General features: G+C 36.0%; 1 protein-coding gene across 3 annotated transcripts in view; it reads right to left on the bottom strand.

Moving 5' to 3' along the window:
- The window catches only part of LOC138710562 (zinc finger protein 501-like), a 40,531-nt gene extending 18,852 nt beyond the window's left edge, over nt 1–21,679 (bottom strand). The window contains exons 1-5 of one of the 3 annotated variants that reach the window (XM_069841545.1): nt 21,415–21,676; nt 13,366–13,488; nt 12,303–12,373; nt 12,044–12,171; nt 7,561–10,032 (exon numbers count right to left, since the gene is read on the bottom strand). In XM_069841545.1, coding sequence (XP_069697646.1) covers nt 12,081–12,171; nt 12,303–12,373; nt 13,366–13,488; nt 21,415–21,558 — 429 coding nt within the window. In that variant the 5' untranslated portion in view covers nt 21,559–21,676 and the 3' untranslated portion in view covers nt 7,561–10,032; nt 12,044–12,080. Of the gene's footprint in view, nt 1–7,560; nt 10,033–12,043; nt 12,172–12,302; nt 12,374–13,365; nt 13,489–21,414 lie in introns of those variants that run through there. The other 2 variants (XM_069841543.1, XM_069841544.1) reach the window with 2 other exon arrangements.
- Nucleotides 21,680–23,519: the final 1,840 nt, after the last annotated feature.

Below are 23,519 nucleotides of genomic sequence, written 5' to 3'. Positions count from 1 at the left end.
TTGTGATTCTTGGTGTAGGAACAAGAGGAAAGCCACTGCAGTCTGACGCCAGGGAAATAGTGTGCAATGTACATAAGTTTTTCGTAGAGGAGTACGATGCCTTGAAAGTCGGAAATCCTACAATAAGCGTAGTCGAAGTAGCAAAGCGAACTGCTGTTGCGTGTGGAGTATCTGAACGCACTGTTTACCGTATCCTAAATGAAAAGAAGAAGCAGATGAATCAGGAAGAAGAGTTTCAACTCCGGGCAAAAAGCGGCCGCAAAGAACGCCCACGAAAACCAATATAGACTCATTCACTGCTGCCGCCATCAAGAGGCAGATTTATTCTTTGTATAAGGCTGATTTCATTTCGAGTGTGGAAGATATTCGTGATGCTCTCGATAAGTCTGGCTTATTTTCTGGCAGTAAATGGTCGGTCCGGGAATTATTAAAAAAACTTAATTTCCGTTACGCTAAGAATAACTTCGGACGGAAGCTTCTGCTAGAGAAACCCGACATAATTGCTAAGCGATTCCATTTCTTAAGGAGGATGCGCGACTTAAGAATAACCGGCCGCCCTATCGTTTACCTAGACGAAACATAGATAAACATCAATCACACGAAGAGCAAAATTTGGATTTGTGAAGATGGTGACATCCCTCTGAACGTGCCCCTAGGAAAAGGAGGACGATTTATTATTGTGCATGCTGGATCTTCTTCTGGATTTATACCAGGAGCCTATCACAGTTTTAAGTCCAAATCTACCAACGATCCTCATGAGGAAATGAACGCCGTTAATTTCAAACATTGGTTCGAAAACAAACTCCTTCCGAACATTCCACAAAACAGCATTATAGTAATGGATAACGCCTCTTACCATTCTGTACAGTTAAATAAAGCTCCCACTTCTGCATCTTCTAAATCAGACATGCAGTCTTGGTTACGTCAGAACAACATAGAGTACGACCCAAAGGCGACAAAAATCGTACTGTACGACATAATAAAATTGAAAAAGGAAAAAATGGTAAGGTACGAACTGGATACATTAGCTCAAAGTGAACCACACCGGGATACCGTAGTACGACTGCCACCATACCACTGCAATTTTAGTGCCATTGAGTTCATCTGGGCTCAAGTGAAAAATGATGTCGCTAAACGCAATGTATCTTTCAAATCCAGTGAAGTTATAAAATTATTTGAAGAAGCGTTGTCCAAGGTTACGCCAGAGAATTGGAAAAATGCGTGTGAACATATTAAAAAGGAAGAGGATTTTTATTGGGAAAGGGATGGAATGATTGACAAGGCGGTGGATCGTTTCGTAATAAGTTTGGACTCTGATAGTGACGACGATGACGGTGACGACAACATGGAAGTAGAAGTAGAAGAATCCGCCACTGCACATACAAACAGTTTCATGGAGGGTGTCTGTCTCTTGCCACCATCCCCCCGCAGAGTTCCGGTCAGCCACTGAGTGAGTGAGAGGTAAGAAATATATCTTTCTCTGTCTAAATTTCTCTGCCAACTAAAGAATTCTATACTATAGCTCGTTGCGTATTTCACATTGATGCTTGTGAAATGTTCGTTATTGGTTGTAATGAAAATGTTAATGGCTAAAATACAATAATTGGAATAATAATATTTTACTAGAGACGTAGAAAAATTAAGTTTGTTTTAATGAAATTTATTGATCACGTTTTATTTTCGATTCTGGTGGGATTATTATTGTTTAGGCCTACTTTTTTTTTTCAAAGGATATGTTTTTAATTATAGCTGTTAATTTTGTTGTTATTTTTATTTGTTACTTTACTAGAGACGTAGAAAAAGTCTGTTACAATAAAATTTATTGATCACGTTTTATTTCCAATTCTGGTGTGATTATTATTGCTTAACCTCATCCCACTTTGTTAATTACGTAAGCCTACACTACAAGTAGCGGTACACGTAAGTTACTCCATTAATTCATATTCCCATTATTATTGTTGTAAAGAGAAATGCAAATTAATATTTATTGGTTTCATAGTTAATTATCGCTATAATCTTGAATGAGTGAAGCTATTATAGTAAATTTCAGTTCGTTTTGCACAAACAAAAATAATATTAACCTATTTCTTGCAGGTATCTTCGAGTTTATGGTGGAATTTAATATACTTCATTAAAATAATAAATTAACTTTATGCATTTAATATTTCAATAATGGAAGGAAGGTGTTAATTTTTCCAAAAGAACACAACGAAAGTGTAACATATTTTGTCGTCTACTAGGAGAGAGATCTGCGATGATGCGATAGTAGCGATCCTAGTGGTGGACAACTACCCATGTTTGCATTTTTACTACATATTGAGCTTCGCGACTGTATATAGTAGACTGTGGTAAAATGGTGCGTTTGATTCGTAATTTTAACCAGCGAGTTATCGTCGACTGTCGACGCACTTCTGTTCATTCTTATTCAAAACAGTTAACCACAAACGATAGTACACCATATGGATGAATGAATGACTGATGGAACGCATAATCCAGCAATACGTGCAGAATATCATCGAACAGACGAGAATAATTGATGATCGCATGCATTCACACACCGCCACAACCTCAGCGACAAAGAGGAGTGGGGGTCCGCCCTGGGCAGACACAGTGCAGGGTCAGAGCGCCCTAGCCCTCAAACGCTGTGTTGGAATGATCTGACATACTGTTTCACATAGCATTTCGATGGACAAAGATTTACACAATGAAAAAAGTTTCGCATATATAGAGGCGCCGAACAATATGTGAGATGATTTTTATATTAAATCCTTTTGTTTTCCACTTAGCCATTTTTTTCAGGTGTCCATAACACTTACACATCGCCATTACTTAAAACATACATTTTTTATTTCTTAATAATAAATTTGATGACTACCTTCACTTCCAACAAACTGTTTCTTAAACCAGTAATTTTAATTGTGTAATTATTTTTTTTAATTTATAAATATAATATAAACAACATAAAATATATACATTTAAATCATACAAGCGACATTTAAATTATAATAGGCCTAATAACAACAAAAAATTCATATTATGTAACTATTAATTTCAGAAATAACGAAGAAAATACACCAAAAAAGAAGGTACAGAAAGTAGAGTCTAATCCGCAGTCATGGAAATGCAATATTCGATTTTATTTTATTGGGTTATTTTACGACGCTGTATCAAAATCTAGGTTATTTAGCGTCTGAATGAAATGAAAGTGATATTGTCGGTGAAATGAGTCCGGGCTCCAGCACCGAAAGTTACCCAGCATTTGCTCGTATTGGATTGAGGGAAAACCCTGGAGAAAACCTCAACCAGGTAAATCGCCCCGACCGGGATTCGAACCCGGGGCACCTGGTTTCGCGGCCAGACGCAATATTCGAAGTACACATCCTCCTCATATAACATCAAGTGAGAGTGGCCGTCCATGAAGAGTGATATAACAAAGATCTGATTGTTTTCACAAAGTATAATTTTAATTTCTGTAATTTACTTAATGTCAATTGTTATGCAATTATAAATTAAAAGAGAACAATTTTTTTCATAGTTTAAATGTTTTATGTAACGAATAATAATGTTTTAAGTAATGAATAGAAAAATAGTTTGACAAAGTTCTATCAGCACTTAGAACCTTGTCTCACTCTGAAAATTCATTATGGAAGGACATAGTTCTAACTGTAAAATTAAATATTCTAAATGAAATGAATAAGTGGTCAAATTAGGCTATGAAAGTATGCAATTATAAGTTCAATGCTTTAAGATGTCATACGTAACATTTCATATGTAGGCTATAAGAAATTAAATGTTCGTATTACAATAAATTGAAACCTTGAATCTTTGTATCTCGAAAGTATGGAAAAAGCAGTTAGAACCTTGTCAAACCAAGGCTATGAGTATTAGCCATGCATTGCAGTGTCAGGAGACCCCTCAAAACAAAGTGAATACCCATGTGTTGTAGCGAGGTAGACAGATTGAAGTTGTCATTTGTGGAGTTCGTATTCCATTTAACACGTACAGTCTTAGGAAAAAATTTTTGTCGCACAGATACTTCAGCAGGCAGTACATATAATCAGATATAAAACCAAACAAAACTAATTTCATTACCTCAACTAGTCCTTCTCTTGTGAACCAGGCCGCACGTCCTCTTATCACGTGCATTGCCTCCTTTCTGGGACTTATAAAGTATCTGACTATACAATGAGACATCTTAACAACACAAGTCTCAAGAGCAGCCACTTTGATGCAGGAAGGGTGAACTTTTCGTCGTGGTGCCGAGGACTTCAATGTCTCCCCGCCTGTCTTTTATCGGTTATGGAATCTATACGAGACAGGTCAGTTCAGGTGGGTATAGCTACGTGTTGTCCACTACTGTGAGGTAACGGTTAGCATATCTGAGAAACGAGCAGACCCGGGTTCAAATCTCGGTTAGGACAAATTACCTGGTTGCGGTTCTTCCGAGATTTTCTGTCCACTGAAGCAGAATTTTTGCTCAACTTTCGGCATTTAACCTCGGATTCATTTCGCTATCATTTATTTAAATGGCATTGCCATCATTACCATAACCTGGGTTAAGTTCACTGTGTAGCGTGCTGTATTTGTACAAGAGCGCGGTCGTTCGGCGTCAAATATCACTCAGAACAAGAGTGGTAAGAACAGTAAGCCTCGGTTTGCGGTGCAAGCCTTCGGGTGCCTCCTCCGACAAAAAGAGTATGCATTTGTCTTTTTATGCGTGTGGGCGCATTCGTATGCTTATGATAAAAAAAATCTATCTCCGCCTATGATTGCAATGCAGAATCGCTCTAGGAGTAGTGATTTATACTGCATTATCGTAATTGGCAATTGTAACAAATACCTTACTACAATAATACCGGACAACTGTATACTAGTAGCATTGACGTGAGTGCGAAATATCGCGGTCCTGACATCTAGCGGAGCGGCGTGGAATTACGTCCACAAATACAAATATTAACATAGCGGGATTCGGACTATTGTTTAAAACGTCAGTTACTAATGTGGAGTAATATATGAAACACTTAAGAAATGTTGAATAGCATTTAATGTAAAATTATTATCTTATATCAAAGCTGCATATTATGAGAAATATTGCATTCTTCATGTTACTTTCCGTAATTATATATTTTTTCTTTGGTGTAGTGAGACAAAATCAATTATGATATTAGGAATGAATTTACAATAATGCTTTATTTACGCATTGCTGACAACTGCAAAGATAAAATTGATAGTAACCTGATGCTTGTAATAATTAGTAAAGGCATGTGAACAACAATAAAACTTAATTTGATAAAACCTTAAAATGTTCGATACATTTTAACTTCTATACATTTATTAGGTCTAAATAAAAAAGCTAATTTGTATTTTTCTATCAACACAAAGACGAGAAATTAGGCCTACTAAGGAATGTTGTTGACTCAGTTTTATGATACCACGGAAATCGAAAGTACGATTTGGAGCAATTTGTAATGCTGTAATTTTGTAGCAATTATAAACAGCACAAAGACACCCTGACATTTTAACACAGCACAAATTAATAAAACTATTAACTAGCCCAGCAACAATAGGGCCTATATATTGCAGTTGATTACAGCTTGTTTCGTGAGTATCGCCACACCTGCCGCCTAGGTAGCAGCACCAGCGCCGTTCGCGCGCAGAACTGCTAGCAGTCCGGTATTATTATAGTAAGGTATTTGACTGTTAAAAAAAAACCTAAACGTTTATCGCATTGTTGCAAAAAAAAAAAAACACCATCCAACCATGTACCTAAATTTCCTCTTTTACGGGATATATTCCGCCAACCGACAATAAATAAATATCACGTAATTGAAGAGGTGCTGCATCAGGGAGGCGCTGAAAGCAAATGTGACAAGTTACAACTTCCGAAAAACGTTAAACTAGGTGGAGGTACATTCTTTTGTTCGGCATTGTTCTTGTTGCTAAACATTGCAGGTGAGTTATTTCAACACATTTGAGGAATGTATTTGACTGACATTGTGATGCTTAACGCTTTTCTGTAACAAAACTGAAGGCTGTCATTGTAATTGTACGATTGGCGTAATGCTTTGACTTAAAACACAGATGTGTACTATATGTCATAAAACCTCTGTAGGCTGAAATCTAAATTTCAAAGCAGAATATAGCGTGATATAGCCTAGTATAGGCAAGTTGCCGTTGTTTGGTGCATTTTTCGAAATGTAAGACACTACCGACCTCCTATCACGAATTTCACTTATGTTCGGTAACTGCGCATTTGATACAGCATTAGTGAATAACTGATTACAATATTATTCTGCTTATGACTGGTAGTCGTATGTGGTTGGGTACAAAGAAGATATTAGTACTCTCTATATACCTTGCAAAGAATACTATAGGCACAGGAAGAGGAAACGTGTTAAAAACTGAAGCCGTAGGTTGCGATTTAAACTCATACATATAAATCATATACTGCACATATTTTATTTTTATAATTATTTACTTTAGCGATTCCGTTCGTATCCACTAATTTTTCTACTTTTTCTGTGTGATTTTAATCCATCTGTGCTTTAGACTATCCCTCGCTCTCCAGAAGTTAGGTTAGTTTAGGTTATGTGTTCGCGTAGGTTTAGGTTATGTTTGCTCTGAAACCTTCCAAACACTTTCTCTACTTTATTGGCGGATATTTGCTGCAGTTATATCTGTTACTGTCACTGACTGTTCACATACGCCGTTATTTATATTGTCGTCCACCACTTGTTCAGTTATTTCCATAAATAAGAGACAATTACGGTATCGCTGAAGTAAATAATTACCTTTATCTTTCCACGCTTGCGGAAGGAGAATGGAAGCAGCAGTAAACCACTGCCACAACGCAGCTACCCACATGTGAACATGGAAAGATAAAATGTATGCTTTATAGTTATATGAGCATACTTTAATAAGACATTTTAGACATTATACGACCAATTACTTATGATGCAGTTCGAATATGTTTCTACAAAAGAAGTTTAAATGCTTCAATAACAGTTAACGACAAATAACGCATTGTTTCAGAAGGAGGGAGAGAGATAAAATTGACAATCTGCAACAGTGTACGCGGAACAATGAGTTACAGGATTGTGTATTTTTTGTGAACGAAGTAACGGATTTCTTAGATTTAATTAGGGCCTATACATGCAAGTATACACTCTATAAAGAAAATCTCCGAATGTGGCACCCGTGGAAAAAATATTTGATGGCCAGGGATATAGAGATGCGCATTGACGAACATTTACTAGTGGGAGACCTTTCGTTTGCACTGTCTGTGGTGGTAAGGGGTTTTCGCGACGTCAAGTCCTACATAGCCGTACTGGAGTCCATACTGGTGCAAATTTTCTGGTAAAAGATTTGCATAACGTCCGAATTACGTTAAACACGAACGTATTCATACTGGTGAAAAACCATTCAAATGTGACATTTGCGACGAGAACGGACTGAGATTTATTAATTACTTTATTGGCTGAGGTAATATTTCTCCCAGAGAATTCACGTCTGAACATTTTGGGGAATTAAAATTACAACATGAAAAAACAAGACATTACGTGAATCAATTATGTATTTTTATTTCATTATTCCAATTGTATGTCTTGATACGTTACTTAATTTCTTGACAAACTACTCGTTACAATATAGCTATGTAAATAGTTACATTGCCTTGACACACTAATACAGGAAACATGAAATACATAATAGCCATACAAGGAATATAGCATTAGGAATGATTTTTACTGTTTGTAATAGACACCATGTTACGTATTTTAAAGAATAAATGGTTTTCTAATGGAAATCATATGCATATTTTCATAGTTTAGTACTTTTCCTTTAAATGTGATCAAATGTCGTTTATGTGTATGAATACAATTATGTTAGACATTGTATTACTTTAACAAAAAATCGCCGAGGTTAGCCGCAGATAACTGAAACTTCGAATACAGATTCTGCTTATATGAAGAGATTACTACACAGGGTCTTTCATAAGTAACGAGTCTATCGAAAAATTAACTATTTTGCATAATTTTTTGAAATGATGTTCATTCTCACGAGGAAGAACCCTTCGCGGAGCCGTAATCGATTTGGAAACAAACACTCCCTCCCCACCAGAGCTGTTAAACGAAAGAATAGTATTTTAAGCCTTTATTGAAATACCCAAATGAAAAAATAGTTTCAATTGTTGACAAATTATGGTGTACAATTTTCAAAATGTCTTTCGTTCTGCTGAATGCACAAATGTAAGCGACATATCAACTCTTCATGGCCTCTGATGATCAGGCGTAACCATTTATGTCGTTTGTTCAATTCGTTCCACTAATTCAGGAATAGTGCGTGGCTTAGTCGCATAGACGATCCTTGATGAATCCCCAGAAAGAGAAGTCCAGGAGAGTCAAATAAGGTGGTCACGGAAGCCAATATATTGGACCGGTGCGACCGATCCACCTGCCTGGAAACATTTCGCCTACAGAATAAACGCTTAATTTGAGCGACAATGTTGCCAAGTTCAAAACAGCAGCAGTTCTCTTCTGCAATAACGTTAAGAGGTTGTGTCCAGTCTATAACAATAATGTGTACAAGCATGGCCATGTGCCATTATTCTTGGCATATAGAAGGCCATGCTCTGGGTCATTTTAAGTCCTTGGCGTATAGAAGGCCATGCTCCAGGTCATTTTAAGTTGGCATCAAATGCACATTACACATGGATAAGTAGCTTCCTTTCGTGGCGGGGGTAGAGGGTGTTTGTTTCCAAATCGACTGTACAGGACCGGGAAGGGTTCTTTCTCGTGAGGATGAACATCATTTCAAGAAATTATCCAAAATAGTTGATTTTTCGATAGACTAGTTACTTATGAAAGACTCTGTATATATTTACATTCATTTACCAAACTGAAAAGAATTTATCTAAGATCTCAGTAACTGAATCTGGAGCTTACCTTTCTTGTTAGATCGCGATTTAGTCTTACATGTCTAATTGGTTCACAATGTTACGAGAATCTCTAAGGAGTACGGCAAAAGTGGTTGAGGTTTGATCAAGTAAGTTTTTATTCATTTCTTGATGTTAATATATTATCTTTTACGGAATCAAATAGCTAAATACATAATCCATTCAGCTTCGTGAAACATTTCAGTCATTTAGCAATATGTACAAGGTTATGCCTCTTTAAATGATCCTTAGTTATGAATGTCTTATCACAAACAGAGCACTTGAAGGGCTTTTCTCCCGTATGTGTACGAAAGTGCACTCTCAAATGATATGTGGATGCAAACGTCTTGCTACAAACATCACATCTAAATGGTTTGACGCCTTCATGTATGCGTATATGCCGAATAAGACTATTTCTTGTCGTGAACATGTGTTTACACACTTCGCATCCGAATTCTTTTTCGCCACTGTGAGTAACAGAATGAATACGCAAACGGCTACTTGTCCGAAAAGCCTTCGTACATTTGTCACACTTGTATGGTTTCACACCCGTATGCACGCTGGAATGGCGCTTTAGATCTTCTTTCGAAGAAAATTCCCTACCGCATTCTGTACAGTTATAGGGCTTCTCTCCTAAATGCCTGTGAGAATGTACTTTTAATTCAATTGCAGTATAGAAGTCTTTATAGCATGTTTCACATTTGAAAGGTTTAATTCCGTCGTGACGACGTACGTGACTTTTCAATGTACTACTCCTATTGAAAGTTTTACAGCACACAACACACTTGTACGGCTTCTCCCCTGTGTGGACACGGATGTGTTTATTTAAGTCTCCTTTGCTTCGGAATAATTTATCACACTGAGCGCACTTGTGAGGTAACTTCACAATCCGTTTGTCATCACTAATTTTCTGTTGAAAACTAGAGTCGTTTTCTGCATTCATAGAATCCTTTCGAAGTATGAAATTTGACAATCCTTGTATAGGATTTATTTCTTCATCGATCTCGTGTTTATTTGGACAATTTAAATATTCTTTATCCGCAGTCTCAATACAATACTGGTAGTTACTGCAATACGTATGATTTATAGAATTTTCATTCCTGTGGAAGAAAGTGCAACTGTAAGTAACATTCTTTAGATAATTTTTAGACAGCAGTTTTTTTAAATTACATCATTTAAACTGGGCAAGCATATTAAAAATTGACTAAATTATATGAGTTTCAACTATTTGGGCTGACTGTCAATTGTTTCTCACCAGACGATAAATGGAAGCAATTTCAACCAATCAATAAGGAGGCTTACTTTTAAAAATGAATTTTTGATTAAGAAATATACGCAAATAAAATAAAATTGATTCAACAACTATTATGTTGGTAACTATACGAAACAATTGAATACAATTTTATATATATAAAAGATGGGAAACCAGGGTTCCATCTGGGGACCCCTCGACACTATCACAATGAGCGCAGTGGAGAATTCGCGAGAATTCTCAAAAACAGCATGAGCAAATGGTGATCTAAATCAGTGGTATTCAATCTATGGTATGGGGGTATGTGGGTTTGAATCAAGAGTTACGCATCCCACTGACTGACGATGTGTGTAAAAATGCTGACATGTTTATTACATCTGTTGATAATAAAATTATTGCAGTTCACACATCTTCATTATTTTTTATTTCTCATATAATTATAATGCAGTTTGAAGATGCCAAGGTAAAAACAAAATGTGTTTTGGAAGTATGCTAGCAAAAAAGATTGCATATTACTGATCTAAATAATGGCATATGATACACATGTAATTTTTAAATTATGTTTTATTTAACGACGCTCGCAACTGCCGAGGTTATATCAACGTTGCCGGTGTGCTGGAATTTTGTCCTGCAGAAGTATTTTCTACATGCCAGTAAATTTGACATCAGCCTCCATCGACCTGGAAGGGATCGAACCCGGAACCTCGGGCACAGAAGGTCACTATTATACCAACTGTGCCACCCAGGACGACTACACATGTAAAAATGTTTTTTTTTTTTTTTTTTTTTTCACTTGTAGGTTTGCTTTACTTAGCCTGTGGACTCGTTTTGCAAACATTTCCATTCACAATATAAACTGAAATTTTTAATACAGTAAAACCTTGCTAAAACGTACTCTCTATAAAAAGGAAACCTGCACAAACGAAAAATAAATTTGGGGACGGAATGATTTCCTATGTAAAAATACTTTAAAACAGAAAACTGCCTAACGCAAAAACGGGCACCATTTAGGTAAAAACGTGACTAAAACGGATAATTTTAAGCATAACTGTTTCTAAATTCTTTCAAACCATTTTTAATTTTGCGATAATACTGTACGAAGCATGACATAATTTTTTTATGTGACTGTACATGCAATGATCTGGAAGACTTTCGCTATTCTTTGTCAGACATTGGGGGTGAAGCTTCTCTAACCATGTCGCTATTCTGTGCTTATTGTCAAGGACCCGGGCAGGTTACTAATCTCCTGTACCATTATTTCTTCTAACACTCTTGCATTTTCTTTCATTTAGTCTGTTTTGTGCTAACAAGCCAATACAGTGATAAAAGGACAGTGCGAGTAGACTAAAACTGTGAATAATTGTCGTGTACTGTCAATTTAGTTTCACATTTCCGTTTATTTATTCTGAGTTCTGTGTTAATATGCCAATACAGTGTTAAAGAACAGTGTGAATAAAGTAAAACTGTGCGATTTAATAAAAAAGCCTAGGTGACCAGTTCTATCATAGAAGAGTGGCTTCATAATTTTAATGGAGCAATGAAACGTCAAAGTCGTAAGGTCATACTGTTTTTAGACAATGCCACCTGCTATGCAAGGATTAATTTGTCTAACGTGATGTTAATCTATTTTCCATCAAACACAACTTCAGTTACACAACCGATGGATCAGGGCGCAATTCACACTCTGAATTGATGCAGGACACAAAGGAAATCCTACAATGTTCCCTTCAAAAAAAAGTCGCAGCAATGCACTTTAAAAGAAATGTGGGGTCCAAGAAACTAGGGCGTAGAGAGAGAGAGAGACAGAGAGGCTGCAATTACATAAGTTAATAATTATGAAAATAAAAAATAAAATTCACTTTGCATGTAGTATACTGTAGCAACTTTTATTTCAAATTATTTCTTCATTGTGTTCTTCCTACAGTGAGCATATTGCAGTAGTCTATTCTTAGTTTTGCCAAAACTCAACTCTTTGTAAAACGAAAACCTGTGAAAATGGAAAAAAAATTCTGGAATGATTGCATTTCGTTTTAGGAAGATTTTACTGTACTTGTCATAAATAACTATTGTACTACACTGCAGTATTAAAACAAGTATTGTACTTATTCTTATACTCACCCTTCTTCGTCATCCTCTTGGAATGTAAGATTACTACCATCTTCGCTACTTTGTGTATCGTATATGCTGTCCTGAAATTAGCAATTAAAAGGTATCAGGATAAGATTCACAAATTATTACTTTGTACTTATTATTACAATATTACTGACTTTGAGTCTATCCGAAATTGGTTTCCTCTTCACTTGACAACTCATTGAACAGTCATCATTATACTGATACTTGGCACTTTCTGAAATTCATAGTTTCTTAAAACTAGCAGCATTTTGTTTTGAAGTATTGATTACTAAAATACTGGGTGACGTAAAAGCCACTTGACAATGCGGAAGTGTAAGCCATTTCATTTTGTATTTTGAGATGGTGTCACCAAGGAATGATAATTTTGTCATAATAGGGTGGCTGTATTGCCTCAAGAATAGTCAGCTGATTATGCATTTGTTTGTAATCAATTTCACCCTATTTTTCGTTAAAGTTAAACAGTTTTCAAGTGTCATGTGACTTTTGCAACAACCTGTACTCATTTTAATTATCATCATAATGTTTGCGTAAATTTTGCAATATTACCTTTTACACCACCTTATTCTAGTGCCGCGGTCATAGAAAGCATGGGGCTCTACCTCCATGCCCCCCAAGTGCCTTCATGGCATGTTACGGGGATACCTTTACCTTTTTACTTTTTACACTTTTTGTAGTGAGTGAGTAAAAGATAAAACTTCCACAATTAGCGCATTAATAAGAATTTAATAATCAATAATTTGCATTCTAAACTCAGTCCACCATCACCTAACAGACTCAGTGTACTACACTTTGTTATTTTAAAAGTTACTGAAAAACAAGGGATTATTATAATTTCAATGATAAAATTAATAATGGCCACTTCGTTGCCATTACTCTCACAGCACATCATTAAATCTCGCTACTTGTGAGGTTGCTGGTGGATGAGATAATTGAAGTGTTCAAATGGTACTTTTTCAAGATTTTACATTGAGATTGGAGTGAGCACATTTTACAGACACTGATTTCACACTCTTGCTATAGTATAACTATAACACAGACGATACATCACCTCTTCTTCATGTTTCACAATCGTTCCATTCTCAGATGTGTCTTCACTGAATGTTGTGCATACTTGCAATGGGTCAATCTGCCCCTCTGCATCATGTTCCAATTTCGTTTGACACATATATTTCTGTAACATATAATATTAATAACGTCTGTAAACAACTTGCCTAACAATTTATAATGTAAAGTCTACACGAATTACTTTATAGTTAAGGAACATGGTGTATAGAAATCAATTATTTACATTCTTATAACTTACAATGATCTGAATGTTTATTTTTTCTTTACGTAAACACGCGTATGTTGAATGGTCATTAGAAAAATCCGGGCAACGGAATGAGGTAATAAAAAGTGTAAGTTTTATGTGTAACATGCAAGGTGTTTTTTTATAATATACAATACTGTGGGGGCTTAGCCCCCGCGCAACCCACGGTTACATCTTCCCAAAACCCTTCTATATTATGTCTAAACTGTCAAAAACTAACATAATGCATATCAGTGTTAGCAGTAATGACTACGAGACAGACACTTATTTAGAAATTAGTTTCCAGGGGAGAGGGGGGGGGAGTCCAGAATACACCTACCTAAAATAGTATATTATTTGCTAGTATGAATTTTTCCTTATCATCACTATTTTTTTAATAGATGTATTGACTGGTTTGCAAAAATATGAAGATAGGTAATTGTAGTCCAACACTTCACCAAAACATCTACACATACACAGAATACAATATCCTATGCATGCAAGACAAACAACATAGAATAAAATTAGTAACAATAAAAAAAATCTTAATATGGAAACTCACCATAAATGCCTGGGAAATGTTGTGCATGTAAAATGAAGTGATGATCATAATCTGTTATTACTGTCCTTGTGATTCTGCCAAAATTTCGCAATATTTACACTATTTACACAAAACTGTTACAGTATGCAGTTCTACAGCACTAAATTGATGCGCCTGCTTCTTCTGTCCATTATGTTTAACATCTCCCCCCGATTGATGTCTTGATCCCAATATACAGACAGTAAAGCAAAATTATTCAAACGCTCATCACTGGTTCTATTTCTCAGATAGGTTTTCAGTCGTTTCATTGTTGAAAATGATCTCTCGGCGCTGGTGGTTGAGACAGGGAGGGTAGTTAAAATTTTGAGGAGACAGTGAATTATAGGTATAATTCTACAGGATATACAGCTAAAGAATTAAGGGCATCATTTGGTCTTAATTTTATTTCTGTGGATTTCCATTTTTGATGCCACATCCGGTATTCTGCCTCTATTTCAGTATCATTGATATCACCCAAGTACAAAGAAAGTTTATTTAATCTATCATCTGCAGTTTCTTCGACATTCCTAAGCAAGAAAACATCTTTATTCTGTTCAAAACATTGTTTGAGATTTGGAATCAATTCATCAGTGCATGGTATGAATACAGATCTTCTGAAGTACTCTTCAGGTGTCCGTGCTGGATGATTATTCCTCTTCGTCTGCTTCCCTGCAAGTCTTGGAATTTTGATTTCAGAATCAGAAAGGCTTTTCATTGTGCTTGAACACCGCTCAATTATTTTGTGAAATTCTTCACCAGCATTCCTTGTTAAGGTTTCCAGCTGCTGTATAACATCACTGGTGTATTCCAAAACAGAACTAAGATTGTGCTCGGGGTTTTGCAAGTATGTTGAGAGGTGGACAATGAAAGACAGAAGTTTCTCGCATTGAAATGAGAAACGAACTCTTCTCTACGGCTGCCAGTAATTGTTCTGCAGTACTGGAAACAAATTTTTCACTTCCTGACAGATATTGCAGACTTGCAACAATTGGCTCCAGAAGCCTCACAAAAACAATGACAGAATCATGCCTCTCTACAAATCTTGTGTTTCAAACGCCAATCAGTCTCGATTTCTTACTGGAGGGCAACAGATCATTAATATTCTTCTTCAGAGTGATGCCGGCAAAGTGTGATTGTGAAATAAATCACAAATGTCACCTAAACAATTACGCATGTGAGTCACACTCATGGCAGAAAACAGAGCTAAGTTCAGTCTGTGACTAGCATAATGAACAAATAAAGCTTTCGGGTATAATTCTTTTACTTTAGCTTGAACTCCATTGAATTTTCCAGCCATAGATAACGCACCATCATACCCTTGCCCCACCAGGTTGCTCATATCTAGACCTAAGCTGATGCACTCTTCTATCACTGTCTTAGCAATGTTTTTACCAGTGAGGTCACATATAGGTACGAAACCCAAGAAATCTTCTCTCAACAAATACCTAGAGTTAATATTATACACAAACAGAGAGCTGCTCAGTTCCTGAAATATCTAAAGTTTCATCTGCAATGATGCTAAAACATTTAGCTTCATTTACATCACTGGTAAGATTTCTTCGTATTATTTCCCTGCATATACCTAGAACTTCATTTTGAATTACAGGACTTACGTAAGTGGCATTTATTTTTGGCATTAGCCACATGATTTTGTAAAGGTTGTCACCAGCATTGGGACGGAAATTTAAAAGAGTCCGAAATTTTTCATCTTTCTTCTCAGATTTTGAAAATGTTAAGGGACCACTATCCACATTGCCTCTCAAAGGCAATTCTTGTTCTCCACAAAATATTATTGTTTTTATTATTGGAAGAAGAACTTCTCTATTTTCCTGAATTTCTTTTCGCCTTTTGACTATTCCTCTTCTCTGCCATTCTCAATTGCCATAAATTGCTCAGCTGATTGGACACAGTCCTTATGATAAGCAGAGTTGTCTGGTGATTATTAAATACTTCTCCAGCATCCTTCCATTTACAAAATGGCTATGTCACCATACATTCCAAGTTCTGATGACCACCTTAACCTACGCCTTGCTTACAGAAGAGAACACAATAATGGCAATAAGCACCATCTTACACTTTTGAATAGGTATTTTAACCACCCCCACCTATTCAGCCACTTATTTTGAAATTTAAATCTTTGAGACTCATACAAACGTACAGGAAATACATATGAGCTATCAGGCTTCAAATGAAACGTCAGCATTTCATACCTAACATTTCTAGAAATGTAAATACACTTTGTTTCTTGCACCAACAGGCCAATGTCACTACTGGTACGAGTATGCTGTGGAGAATTACTAAATTCCTCATTAACTGTATCACGACACATTTCACTGTGATGTTCGAACTCATCACCAACAGAATTAACTTCTAGAGATTCTGCATCCTTAAAAGCACTAGTCTTGGCCACTTTATTTGTAGGTTTGAAGAAACTATCAATTTTGGTGTTCCTCTTCATATTTTCAGAACTACTTTTAAAATTATCATTAACTAAAACAGCACGAAAACAACTTCACAACACGAGAAATATTTGCTTACTGGCATGTGGCACCACGTTCTTAAGCTAGAACTAGAAGCTGCTGAGGAAAAGAAGTTGTATTTATTGCAATGTAGGGGTGTTATTGTCAGAAAGTTTTAACACGAAGGATGCCTGCCAGAAGGAGTGGAAGCTTTCTCTTATATTACTGCATTGTTCCGCACACAGCCCTTGAAACTGCATGACTGATGTGAGCAGGGTTGCCATATGGGAAACTTGAATAAGCTGTTTCGCTGTATTTCTGCAATTAGTTCCCTTTTTATTTTTATGTATTTATTGAAAAATTGAAATTCCAATACATTTGGGGGAGGCCTAGACCCCTTGAACCCCATCTTAAATACGTTCCTGCTACGAGATATAAAAGTACTCCAAGTTACATACGTCCATTCCGGTATAATGCACTTAAGCCAAAAAAATGAAAAACATAAATAAAAAATAAATACATGTATAACAAAATAAATATTTGCCGGACTAACAAAAGGTTTAAGCAGGCCTATATCGCCTATTTGCAGACCTTTTTGTACTATAAAAATGACATTCCGTAACTGCAGAGTTAAAATTATAAAGGTTAACATTATAAGAAACTTAAAATTAAATCTACTGACATAGTTGGAATTCTTTAAGAGTGGCATAGGTTATTTTTAATGATAATTTGTTATGACGCTTAACCAGTGGTTACATTTTGAAATAATTTGTAGGTTTTATATGTTTCGCTCATGACACTCTCAAGTTTTCATCTCAAGAGGGGGCAAAATACTTAATCGATATTCAAGATGTTAATTTTTAAGAGTAATATTCTGTGGTAATTATCTCTCTCTGAGTATTATTTACGAAATCTACGCACATGGAAAATATTCACACAGTAGTCATAAAGACTGTATGTTTTTTTTAATTTGCATAATATAGAAAAAAGTAAAACTATGTGACTTTTCAGTATTTCTCAGGGCCACCCATCAGCGGGCACCACTGATTTCACTTATTAATCCTTCTGAGGCAAAGAAAAGCACATCAGGTAGGGAATCAGCAAGTATAAGGTAAAAGCATGTATTCTGAAATGGAATAGTAACTAGTCTATTTAACTCTGTTTGTGCAAGCCCTTACATTACATGTTCTGCAGCGAACCATCTCTGAAGAAATTTCCTACAGTTAGGGAAAGTTACTGGACAAGAGAGAAATTTTGATGACTTGTAGAAATTACACAATTGTGAAGAATGTTTTCTTTTATAAATAACTGACGATCTGTCCTCCTTATTCCTCTGTTTTTCTTCTCTTTGTACCTTACATGGAAGCTCTCAGGTACAATTATTACCTACCATTTCCCGGCCAATCAGAGTTACAATCCAGGAACAGATTATAAATCACGCATAATGTCAAGACACAGAGAGATGCATTGGAAGGGAATTCTAACTATTCCAATTGAGGCGTTCTCTGGAACAACAACTTAACTACAAAATCTTGAGTTTTAGATACAGAGCATCAAACATTTTATATCTGGTATAAGAGCATTGCGTCAGGAGGGAGATGTGTTATTAAGGATTCAATATATTCTGGAAAGTCCACCGCTGTGAAGTAACGGTTAGCATGCCTCACTGTGAAACGAGTGGGTCCAGATTCAAAACCTGGTTGGAACAAGTTACCTGGTTGAGGTTTTCTCTGGAGGTTTCCTTCAACCAATAGGAGGAAATTCTGGGTAACTTTCGGCATTGGACCCTGGATTCATTTCGCAGCATTATCATCTTCATCTCATTCAGACACTATATAACCATAGCAGTTGAAAAAGCGTCGTAAAAAATTGTTATACCTCGATTATTGAATACCTCAATTATTAGTGTTTACCTCTAATTTAATGCATTCGTAGAGCGAATAGTAGACCTATACATTAATTAAACTATATTTTCATTTATATTGCTCAATTAGAATAAGAATCTAAAATGAAAAATATTTCGAAATTTAAATTAGAAATCAGTATATAATCTTGCAATACAATGCCTACATTGCCATTTATGTATGATACAGAATGGACTTTATTCTCAGAACTATTGTTCATTTAAATATAAGTTTTAATGTGTTTAGAGCTGGAAAGCACAATAAAGAGAAAAGACATAATAAAAAAATAAATGTCCCAGTTCAAAGGGTATGTAAGCTTATGCATAGTATAGTTCTCAAAGTGAAATATCAATTCCATCCTATTCGTGTTGATGATGTATTTGTGATCCCCAAGTCATTTGGCAAGTCTGATTGGCGAACAGATGTAGTTGGGAGGCCCTAGTTCGGGTTTCAATAGATGCCCATGCTGGGCTGTGACGAGCAAAGTCCTTAGTGCCAGTATTGGAAAGAAAAGGCAACCCTTCTCGCAGGGGATAATACATGAGAGGACATGTATGAAGGTCCAAAAGGAGGCAGCTCCACCACTATTACACTACCCTATGTAGGGCCAATAACCTGATATATTACCCAATTACTCGCAAAGCAGTAACATGTCTGTTTCAGAATGGGAAAATAAAATAATCCTTGATTAGAAAGAAGAATAAATGTAACTACATTGTTGCACACTTTCTTGGATGGGGGAAGGTGCTCTACCAAGGTAGGTTGTACACCGATGTTCAAAGATATGACTCTACTAATCGATAGTGATCGATAATTTGTTGGTGTAAGTGTGGATTCTTAGTTATTACTTCTATGAATAGATGGCGAAGATAATAGTCAATGTTGCCAATCGTACATAAATATACCCACATAATTAGAATTAAATTTTTCATACCACTCTATTTATTGTAAAACAACAGTGGATTTAGCTGGAAACCGCAGATATTGTCAATTACGAGAATAATTTATGCTTAATGTACATAATCATTTTCCCTGACACTTTTTTAACCACTCAATAATGGTGTCACCTATGGAGCACTAGCGGAATAGTTTCAAAGTTTGTCCATTTTTTTTTTTTTTTTTATCTTTGGTTCTGACTTATCCCGTGGTTAGAAAGTACTCTTACACGATCAGAAAATCATAGTTCAGATATTTTGAACGTTAGTGTATTTATTCATTCATTCATTCATTCATTCATTCATTTATTATATTCCATAGATCTTATATGAGCAATGAAGCTTTAAGATGTGGAACAAGTAAAAATTTTACGTTACAATTACAATTTTTACAGTGTATTAACTAAAGAATCCACACTTACACCAACAAATTATCGATCACTATCGATTAGTAGGGTCAGATACCTTTGAACGTCAGTGTACCTAGGGACAATTGCTATATCTTTGTGAATTACAACAGCAATTTGATTGTGAAAACATAGGCGAAGGGAAGATCTTAAAGTTAAAAAAGTTCAAAGTTTATTCAGTTCTTGTGAAAATAAAGAACAGTTTGAAGTGAAATATCTTAAAAGGATGGTAAAATCTGAAAAATGTTTCGTTATTGATGAGAACTCAGATTTGTTTATTCTTGTTTCTGCAGATATTGTTTGCAAATTATTACCTCCTGAAATTGAAAGGGGGACGTCAAAAAGAAAAATGTCACAATTGCAGTTTCCAGCAGATTTTTAAGCTTATTATAGAATATTGACTTATGTAACATAACAATACGGTAATTCAAATGTTCCCCAGAGACACTGCCCATGTTCTTTAATAAATGGCTGTATAAGTTAATAAATTATATTGAAGTTTGTAATGAAACATATTAAAGAAAAGGTTTTCGTATCCCTTGGTCCATCCATCCCAGTTCTTAGGTACGCCTACCTAATGGTTGTACCTAAGGGCTAATTTCTTACTTTATTTTATTCATATCTAGATCCACAAAGATTACAGATTATGAAGTGGAAAAAATATTCAATTACAGTTTAAATTATGTTTGTTCAGAAGAGCCAGTAGCTAATTTATTTTGAAATATTGGGAAGGGGGGCTATGAAAATTGTTTTTGTAAAAACTGTCCCTAGGTAGAGCACCTTCCAATCTTCATTGATTTTTCTTTTTTTTCCTGTCGTACACAACAGTCTATACCAGTGGTCGTCAGCACTCGCTGAAATGTGCAAAGGGTACGCGGTGCTGACCCGTGTGCACTGTCGTGCAATAGGGAGAGATAGAGAGCATACCCGCTAGCAGCTACGGAGTGCACCCTAGTGCACTGCGTTTTCCGCGGGTAAAAGAGACTAGCCCCAGCGTGCTCTGTGCTGACGACTCCTGGTCTATACAATGACCGGCATGCTCATACCGGCCGAATTCGACCACCATTGATCGGGCTTATATATATATATATATATATATATATATATATATATATATATATATATATATATATATATATATAAAAAGGTAAAGGTATCCCCGCAACATGCCATGAAGGCACTTGGGGGGCATGGAGGTAGAGCCCCATGCTTTCCGTGACCTCGGCACTAGAATGAGGTGGTGTGGTCGGCACCACGCTCTGACCGCCTTTTACCCCCGGGAAAGACCCGGTACTCAATTTTATAGGAGGCTGAGTGAACCTCGGGGCCGTTCTGAAAGTTTGGCAACGAGAAAAAATCCTGTCACCACCTGGAATCGAACCCAGGACCGTCCAGTCCGTAGCCAGCTGCTCTACCAACTGAGCTACCCGGCCGCCTATATATATAAACCACGAGTCGTCGATTAGCATAGCAATTGTAATAGGCAAATCGTATTCTTGTGAATGATTGTACAAAGGAGCTTACCTTATTGGTATCTGTAACTGCACAGAATGGTACTGGTTCCTGTTTTATTTCAATTAGCTTCTCTTCCTTCACCCGAGGAATTTCACCTTCCATACCATACTCCTCTTTTATCCCCTCCATCTTCATTTGAAATACTGTTAGCATTGTACATAGGCCTACATTACAATTACGATAATCAAGTTTCTTTATAGTGAAAACAATGTGTAATTATTGATGCAATTTATGTAACGGGACTTGCACATAAAATATGCATATGATCAATATAGCAGTGTTGCTCACGGTGAACTGGATGTTTAAGAGTAGATTTGGGATACGGGATAAGGTCTGTCAAAAGGGACAAAGTTTTGTGTTTCAAGCGGTAAGTTTAGATTTACGAAACAATATTATATGATTATGCAAGGAATATTCACTGTGGTATTTTATCGCATAAAGTTTTAACTGTTAATTTATAACAATGGGGTGTAAAAAGTGGATCTTATTAGGCCTATGTCGTTTTTATTTGTGATACTTGAGTCAAAAGTTATGTTCTGTAGCCTATTTTGACTTTAGTGATGGTAATTTATTGGAAAAAAAGAAGTGTTAGCAGTGGCGCCAACCTTTGAAAAATTGTGGGTGGACTCAAAATTTTGAATTACAATAAAATATCAAATTCTCCCTTACATGAATCGTGATATATGTCTATTCATAACAGTGATATAAAATAAGAATAGAATGACAGAAAAATTAGAGATCTGACAATCTTTTTCATAGGTCAATAAAAATAACCCAATACAGATAGTAATTTAGTTAAACTGTAAAAAGAGTTGTGTAGCCCTGTGAATAACAAGATTGTGATTAAATTTAAGTTTACAATCAACTTCTTTTTTTAATTTACGTTTTGACTTTCTAATATAATATAAAACAATATACGGGCTCACCACTATGTAGCACTACGAGTTGCAAATGTGTTTCTCCTCTCTGCACTTCCTCCTATAAACTCGTCACAAACATCTTCTAAATCCAACTTTTCAGCGCTATCCTTGTGTATGTTTAAAATAGCAATGTGATTAAGTATGATAAGAACTTTCTTGTGTTAAATATTATTAACGTACCTTGTTAACATGTTTCGACCTATTTTCGGTCATCTTCGGAACTGGTCGTTGTTGATCTTGGCGCCTCTTGTTTCCTGTGTGTGTGCGTTCTTAGTGTTTGGCTCTACACTACGAACGCACCCACACAGGAAACAAGACCAACAACGACCAGTTCCGAAGATGACCGAAAATAGGTGGAAACATGTTAACAAGGTACGTTAATAATATTTAACACAAGAAAGTTCTTATCATACATATTCTGAAGTGATACAGTGTTAAAAGTTGTGTAACCAAGATGTATAATGTGATTAAGTCGCTTCTGGGACATTGTTGAACGCAGAACCTTTTTTAGCCTTTTCAACGCGGAGAAAGATATTTCGACTGTAGCTGTGGCTGGCATAGTCAAGTCAGGCTTATAAATTTAATTAATTCAGGCACTATTTCACGAATAACATGTGATTTCAGAAATTTAACTACATCTCCAAAATTTTTTAATTCAACACACAACATTGCAGCACTACCACACGCCATATTTCTCTGCAACCGTAAGATCTCATGGTCATTTATGTCGTCATCGAAAACACACTTGACAATCCGGACATTGTCTTCTTTTCCGATAACAAAGTTTTCCACTGTACTTAAAATTTCGCTTTCCTGGAAACGCCCTGTAAGGGATGCTGTGACACAGTCTGCAAGTTCAAAGAATTTACCCCTAAAATATTCCTTCGCGTTACTAAATTCATGCTGTGTGTGTTGACGATCGTTTAGGCGGCGAGACACTTTCCTTTGCTTCGGGGTCCTTTGTTCTGACAGATCCAGCTCATTTGCTCTTCTTGTAATTTTGTCCCATAATGTTTCACAGTTATTACGAAAAGTTTGGAATGTTTTTATAAATTTGTGAATGAGAGTATTTGCTTCATGGAAATCAAGGTTTACACTTTGTATTTTTGTATTTGTTGCATCCAAGGTGGTAAATATCTGTGTCATCATGTTTAAATAAGCAAAATGTTCAAATGATTCAAGTAGTTTTAGGTA

The sequence above is a fragment of the Periplaneta americana genome, chromosome 12 (assembly GCF_040183065.1).
Source record: "Periplaneta americana isolate PAMFEO1 chromosome 12, P.americana_PAMFEO1_priV1, whole genome shotgun sequence".
Classification (NCBI taxonomy): Eukaryota; Metazoa; Arthropoda; class Insecta; order Blattodea; family Blattidae; genus Periplaneta; species Periplaneta americana.
Note: the sequence above shows the minus strand (reverse complement) of the source record. Positions and strands in the feature narration are given on the sequence as shown.